Source organism: Pogoniulus pusillus, chromosome 13 (genome assembly GCF_015220805.1).
Source record: "Pogoniulus pusillus isolate bPogPus1 chromosome 13, bPogPus1.pri, whole genome shotgun sequence".
NCBI lineage: Eukaryota > Metazoa > Chordata > Aves > Piciformes > Lybiidae > Pogoniulus > Pogoniulus pusillus.
Window position 1 is genome coordinate 23,466,709 of NC_087276.1, and position 23,779 is coordinate 23,490,487.

The 23,779-nt window shown below is 50.2% G+C and overlaps 1 protein-coding gene across 2 annotated transcripts in view; it reads left to right on the forward strand.

The window, feature by feature from the left end:
• LOC135180782 (voltage-dependent T-type calcium channel subunit alpha-1H-like) overlaps nt 1-19,145 on the forward strand; it is a 171,001-nt gene extending 151,856 nt beyond the window's left edge. For both annotated transcript variants that reach the window (XM_064153524.1, XM_064153525.1), the window contains 6 exons: nt 3,651-3,729; nt 5,790-5,911; nt 6,919-7,239; nt 12,572-12,755; nt 16,996-17,174; nt 17,936-19,145. In XM_064153524.1, coding sequence (XP_064009594.1) covers nt 3,651-3,729; nt 5,790-5,911; nt 6,919-7,239; nt 12,572-12,755; nt 16,996-17,174; nt 17,936-19,120 — 2,070 coding nt within the window. In that variant the 3' untranslated portion in view covers nt 19,121-19,145. The remainder of the gene's footprint in view (nt 1-3,650; nt 3,730-5,789; nt 5,912-6,918; nt 7,240-12,571; nt 12,756-16,995; nt 17,175-17,935) is intronic.
• Nucleotides 19,146-23,779: the final 4,634 nt, after the last annotated feature.

Sequence of the window (23,779 nt, forward strand, 5' to 3'; positions counted from 1 at the left end):
AATTACCTCACCACAAGAGTATCCCAAATGGGCATGTTGAGTTACAGTAGGAGAATGACTAAGTCAGGGTCACAGACACACACACAGTCTGCCTTTGCTGCTACCCAACAGTCGTTGCCTCATCTCACTGCCTCTACTTTATGCCCACCTCTGAGACCATGCCTTTGGTCCTCCTCTGTGCTCAGGCCTTGGCGAAGGTGATGGGCTAAAGAGGACCTTCCTTTCCTGAGGGGCAAGTGCCAGAAAGCCCTGGGCTAGCACTGACAAACCATGACTTGTGCAGATTCAGTATGGCCAGAAGCTACACAAACAGACCAAGGGGTTTTGCTGAAGCACCTAAGCACGAGGTCCATTTCCATTACCAGCCATTTCCCTCAGCCACATCATCAGGCATTTGTGGGCTCTCCTCTCCAACCTCAGGAGCCAACAGCTGCCTGCACATATCCATGTGGCTGGTACATCTGCAGGGGGTGGCCAGGGCAGTGGGTGTTCTTGTGCACGTGGGGAGAAGCTCCAAAGGTGGAGATAGAGAACAGTTTAGCTGTGATGCTGGCCCCACCACCCATGCCAGACCTTCCACTTGCTGAGGGTTCACATCTATCACATAACCATATTTCAGCCAGGGGCCTGGAGCATCTCTGTGAGAAGGAAAGGCTGAGAGACCTGGGGCTGTTCAGCCTGGAAAAGGGTAGCCTCGGGGAGGATCTTCTCAAAGTTGAGTTTGCAGGAAAAGGGGAAAGGCAAGAGGATGGGGCCAAGTTTTTTTCAGTGCTGCCCAGTGACAAGACAAAGGACAATGGGCACAAACTGAAACCCAGGATGTGCCATTTGAACAGGAGGAGAAAATTCTTTGGTGTGAGGCTGCTGCAGCCCTGGAGCAGGTTGCCCAGAGAGGTTGTGGAGTCTCCTTCTGTGGAGAGCTTCCAAACCCAGCTGAACATTGTGATCCTGGGCATGCTGCTGTTGCTGTCTCTGCTTGAGTAGGAGGATTGGACTGGATGACCTTCACAGATCCCTTTCAAGCTCACCATTCAGGGCTGCTGGGATTCTGTACTGTTCAGTCACTTCCAAGAGATCCTGTGCACCAGCTGAGCTATGGAAGTCCCAGGGAGGTGGTGGAGTCACTGTGCCTGGAGGTGTTGAAGAAGAAGACTGTGTGGCTGCTCTCAGCCGAGGGCAGATGCATCTTTAGGCACCAGCAAACATTAGACCACATTAGCAAACATTCTTCTTGGCATTTTTAGATTATGCCTGTGGCTGTGATGCCTTCAGGCTATACAACAAACCCATGAGTGTAAACAGGGCTTTGAAGGACTTGTTATGAGACAAGTAAGGCTCAGTAAGGCAATTAGTCACAACTTAAGTACAGAACGGTGTACAAACACTCTAGGTAGTAGGCAAATTGTTTATGAGCAAGTGTCAGCTCCTGACATGCTCTGCATGTTGAGAGAGAGATCATAGTTGTGACTGATAACCTGGTGATAGCCATGATGTTAGGCTAGATTCTCTGGAATCACACCAATGCCAAAAGCTTGTGAGCTGATTTATTAGGCATTAAAAATAGCAGCAAAACACTCAAGCTTATAGACTTGCTTTGAACAAAAAAATAACCCCAAACCCCAAAACTCTTCTCTGCTGTGCTACAGGTTTTGATATACACTCAGCCCAGAAAACTTGTTTACCACTTTGATTTTCCTGCCCTTTAATTATTTGCTCATTTGCCTCCCCAGCACTCTGTGTGTGTGTTTGTGCTCTTGCTCCTTCTTCTGTCTTCTAATTTGCAGTCATTTTGCTGGCTGCCTTCTAATGGCTTGCAAACCATCAGTGGCCTAGCAGCCATGAGGTAGAAACACTACTCCAGAAGGCAGGACATGCAGCTGAAATAATCCAGAGCAGCCATCCACAGCACTGTATTATCTCTATTAGTCCCTGGAGGATGGTAATCATGTTAGTGGAATTGCAAAGCTCTGTCTGTAGTAGCCAGTTTAGGCTTTATAGCAATTACAGTCTCCACTGGGTGATTTGACTGTTTCCAATTCTTTAATACAAAAAGAACCCTCACCACACCCTCCTTCATAAGTGATAACTGTGACAGTTTTGTGCTTACAGGTATCACACTGATAACCCTTCTAAGCAGCACTTTCAAAACACCCAGCAACACTGTGGATGTGCCTCTTCAGAGAAGAAAGCTCTCTCCAGTTGAAAAGTTCACTAGGAGATACTATGGATCCCTCAGCCTGACCACCTGAACCACCACCTAGTTTATCCTGATTAAGAGAGAAAATGATGCTTGTGCCACCATGGCTAACTGGAGAACTCAGCTGCTCTGTCTGCATTACAGGGTGATAAGACACAGGACAGGAAGTAGCAGGGAAAATAAATGGGATCAATTAGTTGTGGGCAAAATGCAGGTGATTAGCTGCCCAGGTTTACTCTGCCCTTCATGTTCTCTGCCTGAATCACAACAAATCTGCTCTTAGAGATCATAGAATCAACCAGGCTGGAAGAGACCTCCAAGATCATCCAGTCCAACCTAGCACCCAGCCCTGTCCAATCAAATAGGGCATGGCGCTAAGTGCCTCATCCAGTCTTTTCTTGAACACCTCCAGAGATGTTTTAAAGGCTTTGAGCCCCTGCAGTGACTGACTGCAGTGATGCTAAGACTTGCTAAGAGCCTTCCTTTAGCATCGCTGCATGCCGTTGGCCATCCCCTTCAGGCACCCTGCAGTGCTTGCTCACAGAACCCCAGCACGGTAAGGCTTGGAGGGGACCTCTGGAGACCATCCAGTCCAACCCCACTGCTAAAGCAGGGTAACCCACAGCAGGTTGCCCAGGGTCACAGTGTCCAGGTGGGTGTGGAACCTCTCTTGAGGAGCCTCCACAACCTCTCTGGGCAGCCCACTCCTCTTGATGTCCAGCAGTAGCACATCAGGCAGCATTTGAACTGCACGGTGGCTGCATTTCAGTGGTGGAACACAGAACAAGGCTTTGCTTTTGAGACACTGAAAGCTAAAATTCAGGTAGCTGTTGACAAGTGTCTGTAAAACACCAAGGCCAGGAGAGCTTTACATCTCACTGGAGCATATGTTCCTTTCCTGAAAGCCTCCCAGGCCAGCAAAGGTTTTGATAACCAGGCAGCTCCTCCTGTGGCTTGAGACATGGCTGGTTCTTGTCATGGTCTTGAAACCTTCAGCCTTCATGCTCAGACTCTCAAACTCTTCATGCTCAGACCCTCAAACCCTTCATGCTCAGACCCTCAAACCTGGCCAACAGGAGGGGAAGGCCCTCAAAACCCAAACCAGAGCAGCAGGTCACTTAAACAGCTGCTGCGCTGAAGCACAGGCTGAGGCTACAGCTCCAGGTTGGCCAGACTGCAAGTGAAGGCAGCATCCCTGGTATGTTGGTAGGCAATGGAGAAGCACCAGCCACAGAGACTGAGAGAGTATCTTCTCCTTCCTCTCACAGAGGAGGCTTCTCTGGGTCTATTACAACAGAGCCATGGGAAGAGAAGCAGAGTGTTGGAAGCCAAGGGAGATGCCGACGAGCCCCTGACCACCAGCTCTTCTTTCGCTTGTGTTTAAAATGTGATGGAGCAATTTAATTCATGACCTCAACTTGCCTGACCCTTGTTCTGCTTTCTCCTTGTGTAGGTAGGGAACCTTGGCCTACTTTTCATGCTCCTGTTTTTTATCTATGCTGCCCTGGGAGTGGAATTGTTTGGCAAGCTAGGTGAGTAATGTGCCTGACACAATTTATGTCATCCGGTTGATGTTTATTTGGTATTGAGCTATTTCCTTTCTTCTCTCTCTCATTCTTGGGCCTTCCTTAGCTTCACAGCTCACAGTCTGAAGATTAAAGTTTTCTCTTGATCTCAGGGTCACAGATGACACATGGGGATGTAATACAGGACCTGTCTAATGTGCACACACAGGCATTTAGAGATTTGTCTGACACCACCCTTGGCTGTAGAGGAACTATTTAGTGTTTAAATATAATTGTCCAGCATGGATATGTTCACAAAGATGGAAATTTGCTACTTAAGACAGTCCATGAGTCTGCAGAGCTGGATGGTGGTCAGATTCATGCTGGAGAGATGCCACCATAAACATGGCCCTCCCCAGAGCTTCCACCACACTCCATTAGTTTTCTGTACTTGGCTGACATTGCTCTTCCAGCTGCCCAAGTCTTGTCTGTCTGTTGTTCTTCTCAGCATCACCTTCCCCTTTCTACATAAATCAAGAAGCATCCACTGGTTCTTGACTGTTCAGCATCATCTCTAGAGAAGAGGAGGCTCCAGGGAGACCTTATACAGCCTACCAGTACTAGAAGGGGGCTACAGAAATGCTACAGTAGTGCTAGAGCTAGAGGCAAAGGCTTTGAGCTGGAAGAGAGGAGATTCAGACTGGAGATTAGGAGGAAATTCTTTACAGTGGAGGTGGTGAGACGCTGGAAGCATTGTCCAGAGAGGCTGCAGACAGCCCCTTGCTGGAGGTGTTCAAGGCCAGGTTAGATGGGGCCTTGAGTAACCTGATGTAGTGGAAAATGGGGGCAGGGAGGTTGGAACTAGATGAACTTTAGGGCAAACCATTCTATGACTTATTCCTCTGGCTTGAGAATCCTGTGGAGCTGATCATCAATGTGTCTACCACTAGAAAGAAAACCAGGTGGAGCCAGAGAGGACACACTACAGCCCCACCTTGGCAGCTTACCCCATGTCAAGGCAGTCACTGCCCTTAAACATGCTCTTTGATGGAGAGGTGTCTGCCTTCCAGTCTCTGCAATCCCACCTTAGCTTCAGGAGCACCTAAAGGGCTGTTCCTCAGTGGTGGTTTTATAGCTGTCATGAATCCCCTGTATGAGGGTTACAGAAAGTAGGATGCTTCTTCCAACCAAAGACAATTTGTTTTTCAGTCTTCAGCAAACTCTGGGGGGAAAAAAATCAGTTCTGCATTCACTCCAGCTGAAAGAGTGGAGGGTTTGTTACAGGTCTGGATAGGGATTTATTCAGCCTCACAGGTGGAAAATGTCCTCATCACAAAAGCACCTTAGAATCATGAGAACCAACAAATGGATTGAGTTGGAAAGGACCTCTAAAGGTCAACCAGGGGTGCAGTCAGTAGAGCCATCTGCAACTAGAGCAGGTTGCTCAGAGCCCCAGCCCAACCTAATCAGCAATGTTTCCAGGGATGGTGGATCTTCCACCTCTCTGGGCAGCCTGGGCCAGCATCTCACCACCCTCAGCATAAAGAATTTCCTCCTTCTATCTAGTTGAAATCTCTCCATGTTGAGTTTAAAACCACCACCCCTTGCCCTGTCACAACAAGCCCTGGCAACAACCTTCTGTGTGTCCACCCTGGAGGCCCTCAACCACCGTATGCTGCTGTCCATTCTATCATGTTTGGTTACATGGTCTCTGCAGCTGCCCTTCAGCCACTGCAGGCCACCAGGAGATCACCACTTAGCCATCCTCCCTGACACCAGCTACTGATGTGACACAGCTTAGGGTCACCAGGAGATCACACTTAGCCATCCTCCCTGACACCAGCTACTGATGTGACACAGCTTAGGGTCACCAGGAGATCACCACTTAGCCATCCTCCCTGACACCAGCTACTGATGTGACACAGCTTAGGGTCACCAGGAGATCACCACTTAGCCATCCTCCCTGACACCAGCTACTGATGTGACACAGCTTAGGGTCTCAGCACCATGTTTGGGAGGGCTGCTGTTCTCAATAGCCACTAGCAAACATGGCTTCACTGCTGTGCTTCTGCTTCTCTCTCCTACAGACTGCAGTGAAGAAAACCCTTGTGAAGGTCTCAGCCGGCATGCAACCTTCACCAACTTTGGCATGGCCTTTCTCACCCTCTTCAGGGTGTCAACAGGGGACAACTGGAATGGTATCATGAAGGTGTGTGCAGTCTTGGGGTACTTTCTTCTCTCTCTGAATACAGAGATACAAATTTCAAACAAATCTAGGCCACTCTGGTGTGAAAACACAATTGATTTCCTTTGCAAACATCAAAACTGAACTTTCCCACTTAAAAGCCAGGTCTATTTCTGAGTCATCCTAAGCTGGCCTGAACCTTCCTTCTTTTTAACAGATAAATAATAGTTAGTTCAGGAAAATTATGCCAGTTCTTGTGGCTGAGGGGAGCAACCACTTACCCTGTGCCCTATCCCTTTGAGACTTAACACTGGCCTCTTCTTGGTAGATGCCATGCTTTGGGTGTTACCTGTCCCCCTCCCCCAAATTCACCAGGCTAGATTCAGTCAGCTGGAAGTTAAGGAAGCTGTATTTACAGCTCAGCACAATTTACAAGCAGAACTATACAATATATTACAAATGTTTGCACCTATATACAAGTTAAAAGTAATACAGAATTATGAAACTCCTTCCTGAGCAGCCAGACTGCCTGAGAAGGCTCCCAGCCAACCACCCCTGCTTTGTCCTTCCACCCTTTTCACCCTCTTCCTTATCTCAGGATCCCACTTATGTGCAGGGTGAGCTGGAAAAAGTCAGTAAGAGGTGTAAAGAAGGAAATGATTCGTTGGGCTACACAGATTCAAGCAGAGAAGTTAATACAGCAAGCAGGCAAGCCACAGCCTGCCCTTATCTTTGTGTCCTTGCTTTTATAGATCTCAGCAGAACAAATGAGTAGGATAGACACCATTATGCTCCTTTCACAGCCAAACATCTAAATTCTCTCATTTAAATATTCCAATTAGCTTCAAACCAGCACAGTAGATGATGTCATTCATGGTGTCCCTCTTTTCTTCTATCCATTTCAGTTGTATTTAGAAGCCATTGCACCCAGGCTCAGGTCCTCAGCAGGTTGTCATTGGTGGTAGTGTATTCAGAGGCCAAGCAGAGCCCCAGGCCCTCATTAATCCCTCACCTCTACCCCTCTGCTGCAGGACACTCTCCGGGAATGCACTCGGGAGGACAAGCACTGCCTCAGCTACCTGCCTGTTATCTCCCCTGTCTACTTTGTCACCTTCGTCCTCATCGCACAGTTCGTCCTGGTCAACGTGGTGGTGGCAGTGCTGATGAAGCATCTGGAGGAGAGCAACAAGGAGGCCAAGGAGGATGCAGAGATGGATGCTGAGATTGAGTTGGAGATGTCCAGAGGAGCAACCACCCCAGCCACCAGTGGGAGCAGGGGTGGGGTTGTGGCCCCAGAGAGCAGAGCACCCTACAGAAGCCAGGAGACCGTTAAGTCCGAGCCAGCGATGCAGGTGAAGCACCAAGCCCTGCTAACAGCTAACACGAGGCATCTGCTCCTCTTGTGCTCAGGGTAGGGAGGGGACAGTTCTCCCAGTGGTAACAAATAACCACTTTCAGTTCCTCCAGGGATTATGGAGCAGGGTTCTGAGAGCTGGAGCTCATCACAGCTACCAGGGCTCACTGCTGCCTGATCATCAGGCAGTCAGGTCCTGAGTGACACAGAGCCAAAGAGGCAGTGTGAGAGGAAGGCAGCTTTCCCAGGTCCCCCCGTGGCAGAGATGTCACTGCCACCCCTACATCTTGAGTCATCTCAGGAGGGCTTCCTGAGGTGGAAAGCTGCTTGAAGTGTGCTCTCCAAGGCTAACACCATCCTGACCTTTGCTGTGGAGAAGGATGGAAATTCCCTCTTGCCATTTCCAGATCATTCCAAGGTTGTGAAGTTCAGAACCATAAGAGCCATGTGTCCCTGTCCTGCTGTCCTGGCCAACACATTGCTCCTTGTCACTTCAGCAAGGGCACCAGCAGGGAGCAATCTGATAAAGCCCTGGGGGGAAAAAAGTGGCTTGGATGTGGTGTTTAAGGATATGGTTTAAGGGTGATCTTTGTAGAGTAGGGATAACAGTTGCACTTGATGATCCTGGATGTCTTTTCCAACCAGGATGTTTCTGTGATTCTGTGAATGCCATCACTGCCAACCCTGACACATACAACATGGGGTGGCATAAATTCCCCTCACACCAATGTACTGCTCAGGGTCTTTTTAATCCCCTTTTGGGATCCCCAGAGAAGCCTCAAGAAAATCACTGTGCAGCTCAGGAGGACCTGTCTGGCACTGGTGTGAACATGCAGGACATGAATGTGGAGGACATGGTTCTGATGGAGGGGATCCAGAGGAGGGCCACAAAGATGATCAGAGGGCTGGAGCACCTCTCCCGTGAGGACAGGCTAAGTTGTGTCTGTTTGGCCTGGAGAAGAGAATCATAGAATCAAGCAGGTTGGAAGAGACCTCCAAGATCATCCAGGCCAACCTAGCACCCAGCCCCATCCAATCAACCAGACCATGGCACTAAGTGCCTCATCCAGGCTTGGCTTCAACACCTCCAGGGACAGGGACTCCACCACCTCCCTGGGCAGCCCATTCCAATGCCAATCACTCTCTCTGACAACAACTTCCTCCTAGCATCCAGCCTAGATCTTCCCTGGCACAACTTGAGACTGTGTCCCCTTGTTCTGTTGCTTGCCTGGCAGAAGAGACTAACCCCACCCAGCTACCACCTCCCTTCAGGCAGTTGTAGACAGCAATGAGGTCCCCCCTGAGCCTCCTCTTCTGCAGGCTGCACACCCCCAGCTCCCTCAGCCTCTCCTCATAGGGTTTGTGTTCCTTAGACCAGCCTTCCAGTACCTGAAGAAGGCTACAGGAAAGCTGGAGAGGGACTTTTTGTAAGGTCTTGTAGTGACAGGACAAGGGGCAGTGGTTTTAAACTAGAGCAGGGTAGATTTAGATTGGAGGTCAGGAAGGAGTTCTTTACTAAGGAGGTAGTGAGACACTGGAACAAGTTGCCCAGAGAAGTTGTTGACACCTCATCCCTGCAAGGGTTTAATGTCAGGCTGGATGAGGTTTTGATCCACCTGATCTGGTGAAAGATGTCTCTGCCCACGTCAGGGGAGCTGGGACTAGATGATCATCAAAGCCTCTTCCAATTCTGTGACTCTGTGCAGCGTTCCACTGGCTCATGCTCTGCTCAGGACTTGGCTGCCTTGGATGCTGGGAACTGCCAAAGGCCCTCAGCAAGAAGCTGGAGATTCCTGGGTTGTTTTTTTCAGTTTCTCTTAGTCCTCTCTAAAAAGAGAGCAACTGGTAGTTGGAGGGAGGAGGAGGGACACGAGATAATTGTTTCATCCCACACTGGCAGCGAATGATTAAGAGCAAATACGAAACTGCTTTGTCAACCAAACCTACTGGAAAATCAGTGGGGGTTTGAGATTAAATTACATTGCATTAGGGGCTTGTAAAATCTATCAGACTCTATTAAAGCAAGTAAAAAGATACTTAGTTGCACAGCAATGGGGAATTAGCTGCTCTGACATGGCTCCTGATAGACTTCTCCGCAGCAAAATGCACCATTAGCACCCAGGTTGCTTCTCTCTCTAAGGGAAGAGCAGGGCATCCCCTCACACTGCTTGGCCACCTGGAAGCTGCAAAGGCTCAAAAGGAGACCATGGGGAAGGCATCTTTTGGGGACAGGCAAAACCTGGGACTTTGTAAAAGCAACTGCAAGGGGTCCTGAGTTTCTGCTGGCAGAGCTCGAAGGCTGTTAATGCTACAGGGACCAACAGCATGACCCTGGGTGCCACCAGAGTTGGCCTGTACAGTGGCCCTTGTTCTGCCTTCAGCTTCCCCACTGCAGAGGCTGCAGGAGATGGCTGAGCTGGAGACACAGCCAGCAGGAGCCCTTCTCTGGGAGTTTTGCTCATACCTTGTTTGCAGGCTATTGGCTTCTGGCCTCTGAGAAGTTCCAGTGTTCCCCCTTCCTGTGTGCTCAGTCACCTTTGCTTACAGAGTGTCTTCTGGCCATTCAATCACCCAGGAAGGGTTATGTCCTGTGGAGGTATTTGCAGAGTTATTTCTCCTCAAGCTCCCTCTGCACCAGAGCAAAGTCAGAGCCCCAACAGCCTATTGATTCCCAGACAGGAGAGGAGGGAGCCATGCTCATTGATTAAAGATGTTTGCCTGAGCTCTGAGGTGCAGCACCCAGACCATCTATGGTCAATTCATTGCCTTTCTACTTAGCCTGAGAGGGATCTCATGGCAAGAAGGTCCCCACCTTGCACATCTCTGTCAGATGTCTGGGATACAAACAAGTCCTCAGAGTGGCCACAGGCAGGGTTTACCATACACAGGCTCAGCAGCACTGGTCCAGGCTGGGCCTTTGTTGAAGGAACCAAATTGACTTTCAGAGCATGAGACCTGGCATCTGAGTGCATCAGTTGGTTCTCAACAAAGAAAAGGAGCAGCACAGCTGGTGGTGGTGTGGACCCAAACCTTCCTAGGTGCTGAAATCAGCTCACCAGGTGTGAGTCTGGACTGGGGAAATAAATGTATCTCTGTACACAGCACTAGTGAGGCTGGACTGGGCTCAGTTTTGGGCCACTCACTCTAGGAAGGACAGTGCAGTGCTGGAGTGGGTCCAGAAAAGGGCAGTAAAGCTGGGGAAGTGACTGGAGAACAGGGCTGGTGAGGAGCAGCTGAGGGAACTGAGGTTGTTCAGCCTGGAGAAAAGGAGGCTGAGGAGAGACCTCCTGGCTCTCTACAATTACCTGAAAGGAGGCTGGAGCCAGGTGGGGATTGGTCTCTTCACCCAAGGAACAAGCAGTAGGACAAGGGGAAATGACCTCAGGTTTCATGAGGGGAGGTTTAGGTTAGACATGAAGAAAAATTTCTTCCCCAAAAAGGTTGTCAAGCCCTACAAGAGGCTGCCCAGCTCAGCAGTGGAGCTCCCATGCCTGGAAGAGTTTCAAAGCCATGTAGATGTGATACTGTGATGCTGTGGAACACAGTTTAGTGGTGCAGTGCTGGGGCAACAGTTGGACTTGATGACCTGAAAGGTCTCTTCCAACCAAAACGATTCTGTGAGCCAACAAGCTCACAGAATATGAAACATGGACATGTTTCATATTTCAGATGCTTATTAGAGTGGCTTTGAAGCCATCTGAAATTTGCCTACATCCCAAACTCAACTGGGGCACGACAGCTGAAACCTTAAACATCGCAGCTGTCAATGTCAGGAAGGGATTTCTGCTCCTTTGTCCCAGCCAGACATGACCAATACAAGGCCCTGTGAAGAGGAGCTGAGCTTTAATAGCAGGATGCTGTGATCCTTCTGTTAGGCTCCTGAGAAAGTGGAGCAAGACCTTTTGTTCTCTGTGTGGCATCGAGGTGTTAACAATTGCCTGCCTGCCTTCGGCTCAGGTGCTGGGATGCTGAGAGCTTGTTAGCTCTAATGGCCAGGGGCCAACTGGCACAGCCAACTGCTGATGCATTAATATATCAGCCCAGAGACCTTGCTTGCACTCAGAGGGCTGCTGGGCAAGGCAGCAGGCACAACTAGATGCCAACTACCAGTAAATTATTGCTGCTGAAAACTCCCACCCCCCCTCTTCACAGCCCAGCTTGATAGAATAAAATCATCAAGTAATTTTTTTCCTCTTTGGGGATCAGAGGAAATGAATTTCTGAGCTAGAAATGTATGGGGGAGACAAAACAGGACACAGATTTAACCAGATCCTTGGTGACCTCCAAACTACCCAGTGAAGGATCTCAGTCCCAGAATTTGCTAGCAGAGAGGCAGAGAAGCCCAGCAGAGCAAAGCAAAATATGTTACATATAAGACATGCAGGTGGGAAAATGCTTTCAATCAGGCACTTGGAGGCTGACATCAAAGGAGAAGCAGAGTGATGAGTAAGGCATTAGATAACCTGGTAAACTGTCAGGGAAATGGCTTTAGGACCAAAACTTCAGGGCCAGGTGGTAGGTCCTTTTCCAAAGGGGCACTGGGGCAGTGCTTTGCCAAGTTGTGGCATCACCTCTCCATCAGCACCATGTGGGTCTCAAAGGAGCAGTGAGGGCTCAACTTTAAGGTTTCTGACATGTCCAACCAGACACATCTGACAGCAAACAGAGAGCAATCCCTTCTCTACCCCAGAACAGGCTCCACCCCCACAGACATGCTGCTGTGATGTCTTCTTTCTTCTGCCTCCTGCCACGTGGCTCTTTTCTTCTGGGGCCAGCGGTGCCAAAAATGCTCCATGTTGCAGGAGAGAGGCTCCAGGGGCTGCAGTGGTGTTAATGTGTACATTTAACTGTCTATCTGAACGTGTGTTTGGAGGAGATAACAATGACTGTCTAGAAACACTTTGTCCCCTTGGTCAGTGTGGCTGAGGAATGGCCAGTCTCACCCATCTGTGCCAGAGGAGCTCTGAGAAGAGATCACCACCCAGGACGGGCTGAAAGCATCCCCAGGGCAATCAGAGCACAACAGTATGAGAAGTGCTGGCTGCCTCACGTGCTTTGAGGGTGGGACCCGTTCCCCTGAGCCTTACTTTTCCTCTGTGGTGGCCAAGAGTTGGCATAGTAGTGGGTCACTGATGCCTCCAGCTACAGCTTGAGCTCTTTATTCAGCCAGCACAATGTAGCTTTGGTATCCGCTGCGGTCACCAAGGCTCAGCCTGTCTGCAAGAGGAATATGTGCACAAGGGCTTTAAACTAAAAACCAGGTAAGGGATTGCTGCAAGTTCCCCAGCAAGCTGTTGGCTGACCCTTTCTCCTGCCTCCTTGCTTTGCAGGGCGGCGCAGCCTCTCTGAGGCCAGAGGACTCGCAGAACCTGCTGGCGGTGCGCAAGATCTCCGTGTCCCGCATGCACTCCTTGCCCAACGACAGCTACATGTTCCGGCCAGTGATGCCAGCTAAAGCCCCCTTCCCCCTCCACGAGGTGGAGATGGAAACATATCCCTGCAAATCTCAAAGAGGTACTGCTGGGAAAGTGTCCCCTTCTTCCTTCTAGCCAAAACCATGGGGCAGCAAGTACAGGTTGGGTTGCTCAGTGTGCACTTGCAGCCCAGAGAGCCAAGCAGAGCCTGGGCTGCAGCAGCAGAAGTGTGGCCAGCAGGGCCAAGGAGGTGATTCTCCCCCTCTACTCTGCTCTGCTGAGACCCCCCACCTGGAGTACTGCATCCAGTTCTGGAGCCACTATTATAAGAGGGATGTGGAGATGCTGGAGTGTGTCCAGAGAAGGGCCTCGAGGATGCTCAGAGGGCTGCAGCAACTCTGCTGTGAGCACAGACTGAAAGAGTTGGGGCTGTTCAGGCTGCAGAAGAGGAGGCTCCCAGGTGACCTTCTTGTGGCCTTCCAGGATCTGAAGGGGACCTACAAAAAAACTGGGGAGGGACTTTTTAGGTTCTCAGAAAGTGGCAGGATTAGGGGGAATGGAGCAAAGCTGGAGGTGGGGAGATTTAGACTGGACGTGAGGAGGAAGTTGTTCAGCATGAGAGTGGTGAGAGCCTGGAATGGGTTGCCCAGGGAGGTGGTTGAGGCCCCATGGCTGGAGGTGTTTAAGGCCAGGCTGCATGAGGCTGTGTGCAGCCTGCTTTAGGGTAGGGTGTCCCTGGGCATGGCAGGGGGGTTGGAACTGAATGATCCTCGTGGTCCCTTCCAACCCTGACTGATTCTGTGATTTTCAGCCTGGAGAGGAGAAGGCTTCAGGGAGACCTCAGAGCAGCCTGCCAGTACCTGAAGTGAGCTACAAGAAGGCTGCAGAGGAACTGTTTGCAAAGGCCTGCAGTGACAGGATGAGAGGCAATGGTTTGGAATGAGAGCAGAGCAGATTTAGATTGGACGTGAGGAACAAGTTCTGCACCATGAGGGTGCAGGTTGCCCAGGGAGGTGGTTGAGGCCCTACTTCTGGAGCTACTCAAAGTTAGTCTTGACAATGCTCTGAGCAACCTGATCTAGTGGAGGATGTCTCAGCTGACTGCAGCAGGGTTGGACTGAATGACCTTTGGAGGTCTCTTCACGAAACCACTCTCCAGTGCCTCCTTAGCGTGGCTGTAGAATGAATCTTCTGGAGAAACCCTCACAGCCAGGGAACCACACAGAGCCTCTGAGTATCCATTTACCCAGCTACACCTAAATGCACTTCCCCTCTCTCTGTTTTGTTCTGCAAGTTGGTTGGAAGGAGCAATCAATAGGAAAGAAAATCTCTTGCCTCCCTAAAGGCACACATGCTTCCTGAGTGGCTCCCAAGAACTCACCAGCCTGATTTCCTTTGATGCTGGGTTGTTTGAAATGCAAGAAGTGCTTGGCCAGATGAGTGGTGGGTTTGCAAACCCTGGTGGGGCTGGCAAGATCTGCTCTCATTTCTTTGGGTGAAATAAGTCAGTATTTGTACAAACTCTCTGGACACCAGTTAATGTTCTCTGCTCGGTATTTATTGTTATTTCACCTGCAAATTCCTTGCTAAGCAAAGAAAACAGAGGTTGAGTTTCATGGCTGGACCACTGGGGGTGGTTTTCATCTCTGTAGTGGGTGTAAAATCAGGATTTATACCAGTATAAAACTGCTGTGATCTTGGCAGGGGTAGGTAGAACTGAATGAGAATTCTCTTGGTTCCCCAATTTCTCCCCAAGAGGTGCTACAGCAGGATTAGGACACTTGGGAAAGTAGAACTGGGAGGACATGGATGTCTTTATGTCATGTTCTTGATCTTCTTGATCCTCAGGGTTTCAACAGAAAGTTAGTAGAGAATACACTGTAGGAAAGGCCTTTTGCTATGTGTTCCTGAGGAAATGACCCCAAGTGCAGGCAGTAAGAAATAAAACTTCAGCTTGAGATGGATAAAATCCTTAACTGTCATCTCCTAGGAGCTGGGGTTGTTTAGCCTGGAGAAGAGGGGGCTCAGGGCTGACCTCATTGCTGTCTACAACTGCCTGAAGGGAGTCTGTAGCCAAGTAGGGTTGGTCTCTTCTGCCAGGCAAGCAGCAACAGAACAAGGGGACACAGTCTCAAGCTGTGCCAAGGGAGGTCGGGGCTGGATGTTAGGAGGAAGTTGTTGTCAGAGAGAGTGATTGGCATTGGAATGGGCTGCCCAGGGAGGATGTGGAGTTGCCATCCCTGGAGGTGTTGAAGCAAAGCCTGGATGAGGCACTGAGTGCCATGGTCTGGTTGACTGGATGGGGCTGGGTGCTAGGTTGGCCTGGATGATCTTGGAGGTCCCTTCCAACCTGGTTGATTCTATGATTCTATGACTTCTTCCCTGGTCTGGTGGCTGGCGGCACACAGAGATCTGCTGCTTCTGAGATGACCAAACTCTGACCCAAGTCACAATCCCAGGTGCAAGTAAAACTGAGCACATTGTGACTCACATCAGCATTTCTGCTCTCATAGCTTTCTCAAAGGGTGCCTGGCCTTCTCCCAAGACTTTGGTGAGCACACAGTGAAAATACTGTGCCCAGATCTTGTGTTATTTTGCTCTTAGATGCACTTTCATGAGTTACTAAAAAAACAAGGCCAAAAAACCAAGTAAAAATCCACAAATGCAGATATATTCAATGTTCCTGAGCATGCACTTCAGAGGAGTTTTTGCTTTCCTGTATGAGAGTTAGATGGAAAGTTTCCAGCAGAAGGAAATTCCAAGTAAGGCCAGGGAGGAGAGCAGAGAGTTTTGGTTTTACAACCATGTTTGTGACAGATTTTATGACAAAGATTTTCTACATCACACAAAAATAAAAAGCCAAACCCCAAAACATTTTGTATAGTCTGGCCTAGGACTAGCTTGGACTGAAGCTCTGGCTGTAAGAGAGCCCAAAACACAACTAGGGAGAAGTGGGGTGGAGTGGGAAGCTCCCTGCTCTGCTCTTTGTGGTGCTCTGGAGAGAAGCTCACAAAGAAAAATGATTAAACACTAACTTTTCTTTCTTCCCCACAACAAATCTCTTTCTGAAAGGCAACTGAAATCTGTCTGGATGGCTTTTGTCATAGGTTCAAGTTGCCTGACCCCTGGGAGATCTCTTGAAGTGATGGATAGCTGTGTTTTTAACATGGAGCAGCAACAGAGAAACAGACGTTGGGTTTCAAGCTAATGAGGCCAATAAATCCTGCAAGAAAAACAAATTAGCCAAGAAAAGATCTTTCAAACAAGGCAGAGCTACAGTAAAGCAGCACCACAAAGGGGCTGGGCAGGAGGGATTGCCTTTGGACTCAGCCAGGGGACTGGGAGCCTTCAGGCAGAGAGTGATTCCTGCCTGATACATGAGCTCAGCGATGGTCAAAGCATTCAAAGCGGCCTCCACGCTGCTGCTCAGACCATGTTTAGCCAAGATCTGCCTCGTGGAGAAGTGCTGGTGGTAGTGTTTGGGCTGCAGTGAGTGGGAAAGCTGCCCTGCACATGCCAATGGTGTCTGCTCCTGGAGGAGCTGATGGCAGGGTGCCCGCTGCCTGTACATGGCCATAGGTTGGACCTGAAAGCTGAGTTCTGGAGGCTTCCAGGGAGCTCAGCAGTGCTGCTCTTGCCTCCACGTGGCAAGGCAGCACGAGGCTGCAAGCCCATCCCTGGCAGCACTGCAAGTTCAACAAGGACAACTGACTCCGGTTCCAGCACAGCCACCAGACTTCCCTCATTCACTTCCTCCAAACAGGCAACATGCTTTCACAAAGGATGCCCAGATGATGCTTGAGGTCTTTTCCAATGCAGTGTCCTGTGATACACACTCAAAGCAATGCTACCAGGAAAGCAGCCATGGCAGGGTGTCAAATGCAACTCCATATCCTGTTCTTCATTTGCTACCATGTGGTAGCATGTGGTCCTGGTGGCCACCATCCAAGCTTGAGTGTTGCAGCTGCTGCAAGAGAAGATTCCTGCTATCTGAGACAGAAAACAGAGGCTATGGTAACAGGCAATTTCCTGGAGCAGGCAGGGCCACAACGCAAAGGCTTCTTCATCTGTAGCCTCTCTACCATCCCTAATGAGATATGGCCTGGTATTCAAAGCAGGAGATAGGACAAGAGACATCTCACTTTCAGTCCTGGCACTGACCAAGGCTAATGCTGAGGGTTGGGACTTCAAACTAGAGGTTTGGGACTAGACAAGTGTTTCCTTTCCCCTCCTGTATTTAGTTCCCTCCTGGAGCCCATGGGCACAAGCTCTGCCTCAAATCTTCCAAAGCCCGTGCCAGCCGTGGTGGTGACTGCTCTCTCTCTCTCTGTCCTTCCTAGGGTCCATCACCTCCATCCGCTCGCAGCCCGTGGGAACATGCACCTCTCTGAGAGTCCCAGCAGAGCCCCTCCAGCTGGCAGTCCGTTCTCCCAGCCACGAAGGCCGGCACCGCTGGAAGGTCCTGCCCCTCCACACCACGCCTCGATCGCCTACTCTCAACAAGCTGCTGTGCAGACAGGTGAGGGGCTAAGAGTATGCAGAGGTAAAGTCCTTCATAGTCCCTTCCCTTCTCTTCCAGTCCCCTTTTGAGTTTCTTTTCTTAGAGTTGAGAGTAGAATTCTCCTTTTTAGAACAAAATGTTTGTGGTGCCATAAATGTTAACACCCTCCAGTGACACACAGGAGAAGGCCCTGTTCACCTCCTTCCATCCCTGTGGATGTCCTGTTCAGTGGAATGAATGGCTAAAGCACAGGGAGAAGATGCCCAGGTTGGTTTTCCTGGTGCTGTAAGAAGCCTGCAGTCAGACTGATACCATGTCACCTTAGACAGGCTGCACTGACTCAGGGTTTGCTGCCATGCAGAAAGACCTAGCAGATGCAAGCCCCAAACATGTTCTTCACAGAGAGTGACTGGCATTGGAATGGGCTGCCCAGGGAGGTGGGTGAGTTGCCATCCCTGGAGGTGTTCAAGAAAAGACTGGATGAGGCACTTAGTGCTATGGTCTGGTTGATTGGATAGAGCTGGGTGATAGGTTGGACTGGATAAGCTTGGAGGTCTTTTCCAACCTGGTTGATTCTACATAGGCTCTGACTTGTCTGGTAGCCAAACTTCTACAGGTAGGGTCTGACAGGGGCTGTCAGGATGGGGTGGAGATGGGGTTGTGCTGAGCATGTTAGACCCACCAACCCTTCTGCCACATGCTGCCTTTCATCACTGGAAGTGCCACCAGCTCAGCGGGTTCCCAGGCTCTCACCACATCTCTCCCTCCTTACCTTCCAGGAGGCCATTCGAAAGGACTCTGTGGATGGGCAGACTCCAGACCGCAAGGACAGCCTGCAAGCAGAACCTGCAGAGACGATGCCATCACCAACACATCCCCAGAGCACCCTCACCCCCTGCTCGCTCCATCCCTCAGCTGCCTCCCTGCCGGGCACCCCTCCGTGCTCCCCACCGTCCTCCCCACACCAGCACCCGGGCACCCTCACACGGAAGCACAGCTGTGGCCAGCACGGCGTCCTCAGCCGCCCACCCAGCCCCGCTAACAGCCCTCCCAGCCCCGAGGGCTGCCCCTTCGAGTCCTCCGACCTGGCTGACGAGGAGGTTCGCCACATCAACAGCTCGGCCAAAGACTGGGCAGGGGAGCACTCGGATGCTGGCAGCCGCTCAGCTTCGCCCTTCATCTCCCCGTCCCCGTCTCCAGTGGCCCTCAAGAACTGCAGCACAAGCAGCCTCTGCGGGGGCAGCAGCAAGGAGAAGGACTTGAAGAAGTTTTACAGCATCGACACGAAGGGCTTCCTCAACAAGCCCGGCTGGGCGGACGACCAAAGGCGGCACTCCATCGAGATCTGCCCCTCCGTCAGCGACGGGCACCGTAGCTTCGGGGAGCACGCCGAGGAAAAGCAGCGGTCCGCAGCCCACATCCAGGCGGAGTCCGAGTACATCCACGGGGCCCGGAGGAAGAAGAAGATGAGCCCGCCCTGCATTTCTATAGATCCTCCCATGGAGGATGATGGCGGAGCGGCCTCACGCACCAAAGCCTCCGAGAACAGCATGCTGCGGAGGAGGACCCCGTCCTGCGAGTTCCCGGCCCACAGAGAGTCCCTGGAGCTCGCAGAGAGCCAGCCCTCGGAGCTGGCCTCCAAAGGCGAGCGCCGGGGCCAGCCCCCGTGCCGCGGGGAGCACCTCACCATCCCCAACTTCTCCTTCGAGCAGTTGGATGGGGGCTCCCTGGGCGGCCTCTCGGATCTGCTCCTGGACAGCGGGCGATCCACGCCGGCCCCCGCGGACTCCCGGCTCCCGGAGCCGGCCGCCTCCGAACTGACAAACGCGGAGCACTTGAAAACTCAGCGCAGCAACGCTGAGAAAAGCAAAGAGCTGCCGGGCACGGCTAAGAGCCCCCTCCGGAAGCAGGACTTGGTCCCCGTGACTCTTGCCACAGAAGAAGACATCGACGACCCCGTATAGCTCTGTGGGAAGGGGGAGCGGGGCGGGGAGGGGGGGAAAGGAGGGTCTCAAGGGCTTGACACCAATGTGGGGGTCCAAAGCGAAGGGGCTGAGCGGTCACAGGTCCGCGGGTGGCTGCTGGCTGGAGGGTTTTGTCCTTTCCGGCAGCCCTTTGCTCTTCAGCGCTGTGGAGGTTTGCAAAAAATAAACACACATATACAAAAAAGAAAAAGGGGAAAAAAGGAGAGAAAAAAAACCACAGAGAGAAGAAAAAACCATTCAAGATAAACCAAACGAACGTCCGGACAAAGGGGGATGGGTTTGGGGTGGGGGCAGCAGCTAAAGGCAAGGTGGAGTTGACGCTGGGGCCGGTGTCACTTCGTTCCTCCCACCCCTCTCCGTTGGCCTCAATCACATTGATTCGTGTTGGCTGGAGGTGGTGGCAGTTGGGATCTGGGGGTGGATTCTCTTCGGGTTCCCGTCGGTTTCGTTTCGTTTTGTTTAGTTTTGTTTTTTAAAGACGCTCAACTTTTAAACAAGGCACCTTTTGGAGATGTCACATTCACCGGGGCCGGGGGGGATGTGCCCAGGAGCTGGGAGTTGTACATTGTCTGTATAGCAGCGGTTCTATAAATAGAAATAATGTATTTGTGAGCTACAACACAAGGGAAAGGGGTGGGGGGAGGACTTGGGGGGTGGGGGGGGAGGGAAAAGATCAAAAGACCAAAAAAAAAAAAAAAAAAAAAAGGAGAAAAAGAAAAAAAAATACAGAAATACACCCACAGAAAGCAACCAAACCCAAACCCAAACCCTCTCTCTTCATAATGCACAGATTTTTATAGAGAAACGATGCTGGGTTTTGCATTACAATGGGACTCTGCAACCGGGTGGTGTTTCCTTGGGTTTGATGTGGAACTCATTCATCCAGCCATTGGTTTTTCCCAAGTGGTTTTCCTCGTCTTTTCCTCTCCTCCCCTCTGCCATCATCCCACCAGCTTCTTCTTATAGAATCAACCAGGTTGGAAGAGACCTCCAACATCATCCAGTCCAACCTAGCACCCAGCCCCATCCGATCAACCAGACCATGGCACTAAGTGCCTCATCCAGGCTTTGCTTCAACACCTCCAGGGACGGTGACTCCACCACCTCCCTGGGCAGCCCATTCCAATGCCAATCACTCTCTCTGACAACAACTTCCTCCTAACATCCAGCCTAGACCTCCCCTGGCACAACTTCAAACTGCTTCCCCTTGTTCTGTTGCTGCTTACCTGGCAGAAGAGACCAACCCTACTTGGCTACAGCCTCCCTTCAGGTAGTTGTAGACAGCAATGAGGTCAGCCCTGAGCCTCCCATTTTTATTCTGTGCTGCAGCTGTTGTCCTAACTACAGGAGAAAACAAACAAACAGAACATGAAAAAAAGAAATAAAACAAACCCCAAGTCCCTACTGAACTGTAGCCAGTGCAAGAATCAGTTTGTTCATTCTTCTCTGTACAACTCTCCTGTTGCTTTTCATTTTTATTCCTGGGTTTTGCATTGACTTTTTTTTAAAAATTTTAAATCCCACTTTTTGTTTTTCCCTTTTCTTAACAGAAATTCAGGTGAAACATCATAATAACCCCAAGGTGCACAAATATGGTTTCTTCTGTTAGAGAAATAAAAAGTAGAGGGGATGGGGGTGGGGGAGAGGAGGAAAGAAAAGATAAATTTACAGAGAGGTTAAAAAAAAATTAAAGAAAAAAGAAAAGAAAAATAATTATTATTATTATTATTAACAATACCAAACCAAATAAATAGTAAATTATTTAAGAAATGTATTTTGTTTACTGCAGTTCAGAGTAAATTATTGCTACAGTGTGTAAAGGTGTAACGAGCTGTCGTAGGTGATGTTCTCTGCCAGCATTTCAGCTCCTCCTCAATAGCAGAACACCCTCAAAACCTTGGCAGGGGTGAGGGGGGCAGCCATAAACCTTCCATTCCACCCTGCTGGTCTTCCCTCCACACCTCTGCACCTACACTTGGGCACCTTCACTCCCAAAGCCCTTCCAGCTCCAGGGAAATTCAGGTCACCTCAACACCACATTTTTCTTGGCTTCTTTTTCAGTTTTGGGGTTGTTTTCTTCTTTTTTATTTCTATTTTTTTTTAGCCTCTAGGCTCTGCCCCTTCCCCACCACTCATCCCAGCCCTTTCACCATGGGACAGCTTCTTCATGGGAAAAATAAGAGCAGCAATGAGTCCGTCACAAGCGCCGAGGCAGCAACAGCGAAATGAGATGAGGTGGGGGAGAGGGGAGGGGAATTGATTAAAGCAAATTGGTTTTGTTTGGTTTGTTCCATGCCACCTCATATTTATGCATTCACATATATCTTCTGTTATTTATGCATTCATTACTCCAACAGAAATGTATCTTCTTTCACATGTATTAAACTGTATAAACTGGAAGTGTGGCCTGAATTTGTGGAGCTGGGAGCCTTGCTCCAGCACATCATAGACTCATAGGTTCATTGAATCACAGAATCAGGCTCATAGAATCATAGAATCAGCCAGGTCGGAAGAGACCTCCAAGATCATCCAGTCCAACCTAGCACCCAGCCCTATCCAGTCAACTAGACCATGGCACTAAGTGCCTCATCCAGGCTTTGCTTCAACACCTCCAGGGACAACGACTCCACCACCTCCCTGGGCAGCCCATTCCAATGCCAATCACTCTCTCTGCCAACAACTTCCTCCTAACATCCAGCCTAGACCTCCCCTGCCACAACTTGAGACTGTGTCCCCTTGTTCTGTTGCTGGTTGCCTGGCAAAAGAGGCCACCCCCCCACCTGGATACAATGTCCCTTCAGGTAGTTGTAGACAGCAATGAGATCAGCCCTGAGCCTCTTCTCCAAGCTAAACAACCCCAGCTCCCTCAGCCTCTCCTCATAGGGTTTGTGTTCCAGGCCCCTCAACAGCTTTGTTGTCCTTCTCTGGACTCATTCCAGCACCTCAACATCTCTCTTGAATTGAGGAGCCCAGAACTGGACACAGCACTCAAGGTGTGGCCTGACCAGTGCTGAGTACAGGGGAAGAATAACCTCCCTTGTCCTGCTGGCCACACTGTTCCTGATGCAGGCCAGGATGCCATAGGACCATAGGTTCATGGAATCACAGCATCAGGATCACAAGATCATAGAATCATTTCTAGTTGGGAAAAAAAAAAAAGGTGTTTAAGATCATCGTGTCCAACCCTTCTCTGACTCTAGCAAGTCTGGTGCTAAACCACACCACTCGGCACCACATCTTTAAGCACCTCCCTGGGCAGCCTGTTCCAGTGTTTGAGAACCCTTTCAGTGAAGATGTTTCTTGGGTGTGACAGGCTCCAAAGCTGCTATGATGCTCTGAGGTGAGCTGCTCTTGGTCTGAGGAGCTTATCTGGTGCCTGCCTCTGTCCTTTCAGTGAATCCCCCCTAGGCTAATGTTAGTGCTCTTCTTTGAGGCTGACCAAACCCAGCTGGTTAAATACCTTTGTTGTTCTGCTGCTGAGGTTTCATTGAATCATTTAGGAGGGAAAAACTATCAAGAACACCAAGTCCACCTGTTAACCCAGCACAGCCAGGTCCATGTCTCTCAGCACCACATCACAGCTTTTCAATCTTTCCAAGGATGGGGACTCCACCATTTCCTTGGGCAGCCTGTTCCAGGGCTTGCCAACCCTTTGGGGAAGAAATTGTTCCTCACATCCAGCCTAAACACCCCCTGGGACAACCTGAGGACATTATGTCTTGGCCTGTCACTTATTCCTCAGGAAGAGAGCCCAACCCCACCCTTTCAGGAAGTTGTAGAGAGTCATGAGGTTCCCTTTCCCCAGGCTAAACAACCTCAGTTCTCCCAGCAGCTCCTCACAAAACTTGTGATGGTTTGGGAGTTACCCACCTGCTACACACAATGAAATCACCCAGACTAGACTCAGCCAGCTGGAAGTTAAGGAATGAAGCTCCATTTCCAGCTTAGCACAATTTACAAGCAGATATAGACACAAATATTTACAGTTCTATACAAGTTAAAAGTAATACAGAAATGCAATAGCCCTCCCAGAAATCAGACCGCCAGGAGGCTCCCGACCCAAACCTCCTCCCCACTCTTTCCTTCCCTTCAGAAATAACCAGATCAGTCCCTATATAGCTCAAGTGATAAATCTGGAGAGATCTGAGGTGAGATGTCAAAAAGACAAGAAGAAGGTTAGGGGAAATAAAGGGCTAGGTCTGATTAGAGTTAAGGCAGAGGCAACCACACACTGACCATCAGAGAGCCGGCGCAGAACTGAGAGCTGAGAAGTGTGTGAGAAGTGCATTTCTCAGCAGAAGAATGAGTGATATGGATTACTGGTGGCTTTTTTCTTCTCACAGCTAAGGATTTCATTCCTCTCAGTAAAATATTCCAGTTAGCCTCAAACCAGCACACCTGTGCTGCAGGCCTTGCACTTTTTGTCACTTGGACGTACTCATACAAACCCTCCAAGTTCTCAGAGCTGGGTCCTCACCCCAAATCTTGCCACAACAAAGCACACCAAGAAACAGCTCAGCATCAGCCAGTGTTAATTCTCCTGCTGGGTCAATCTGTGCAGTGTTAAAACATTTCCTGCATGCTGTCTGCAAGGCTTGCATCGCTCCAGAGGGGAAACAAAAAGCAGCAGGTAAATGC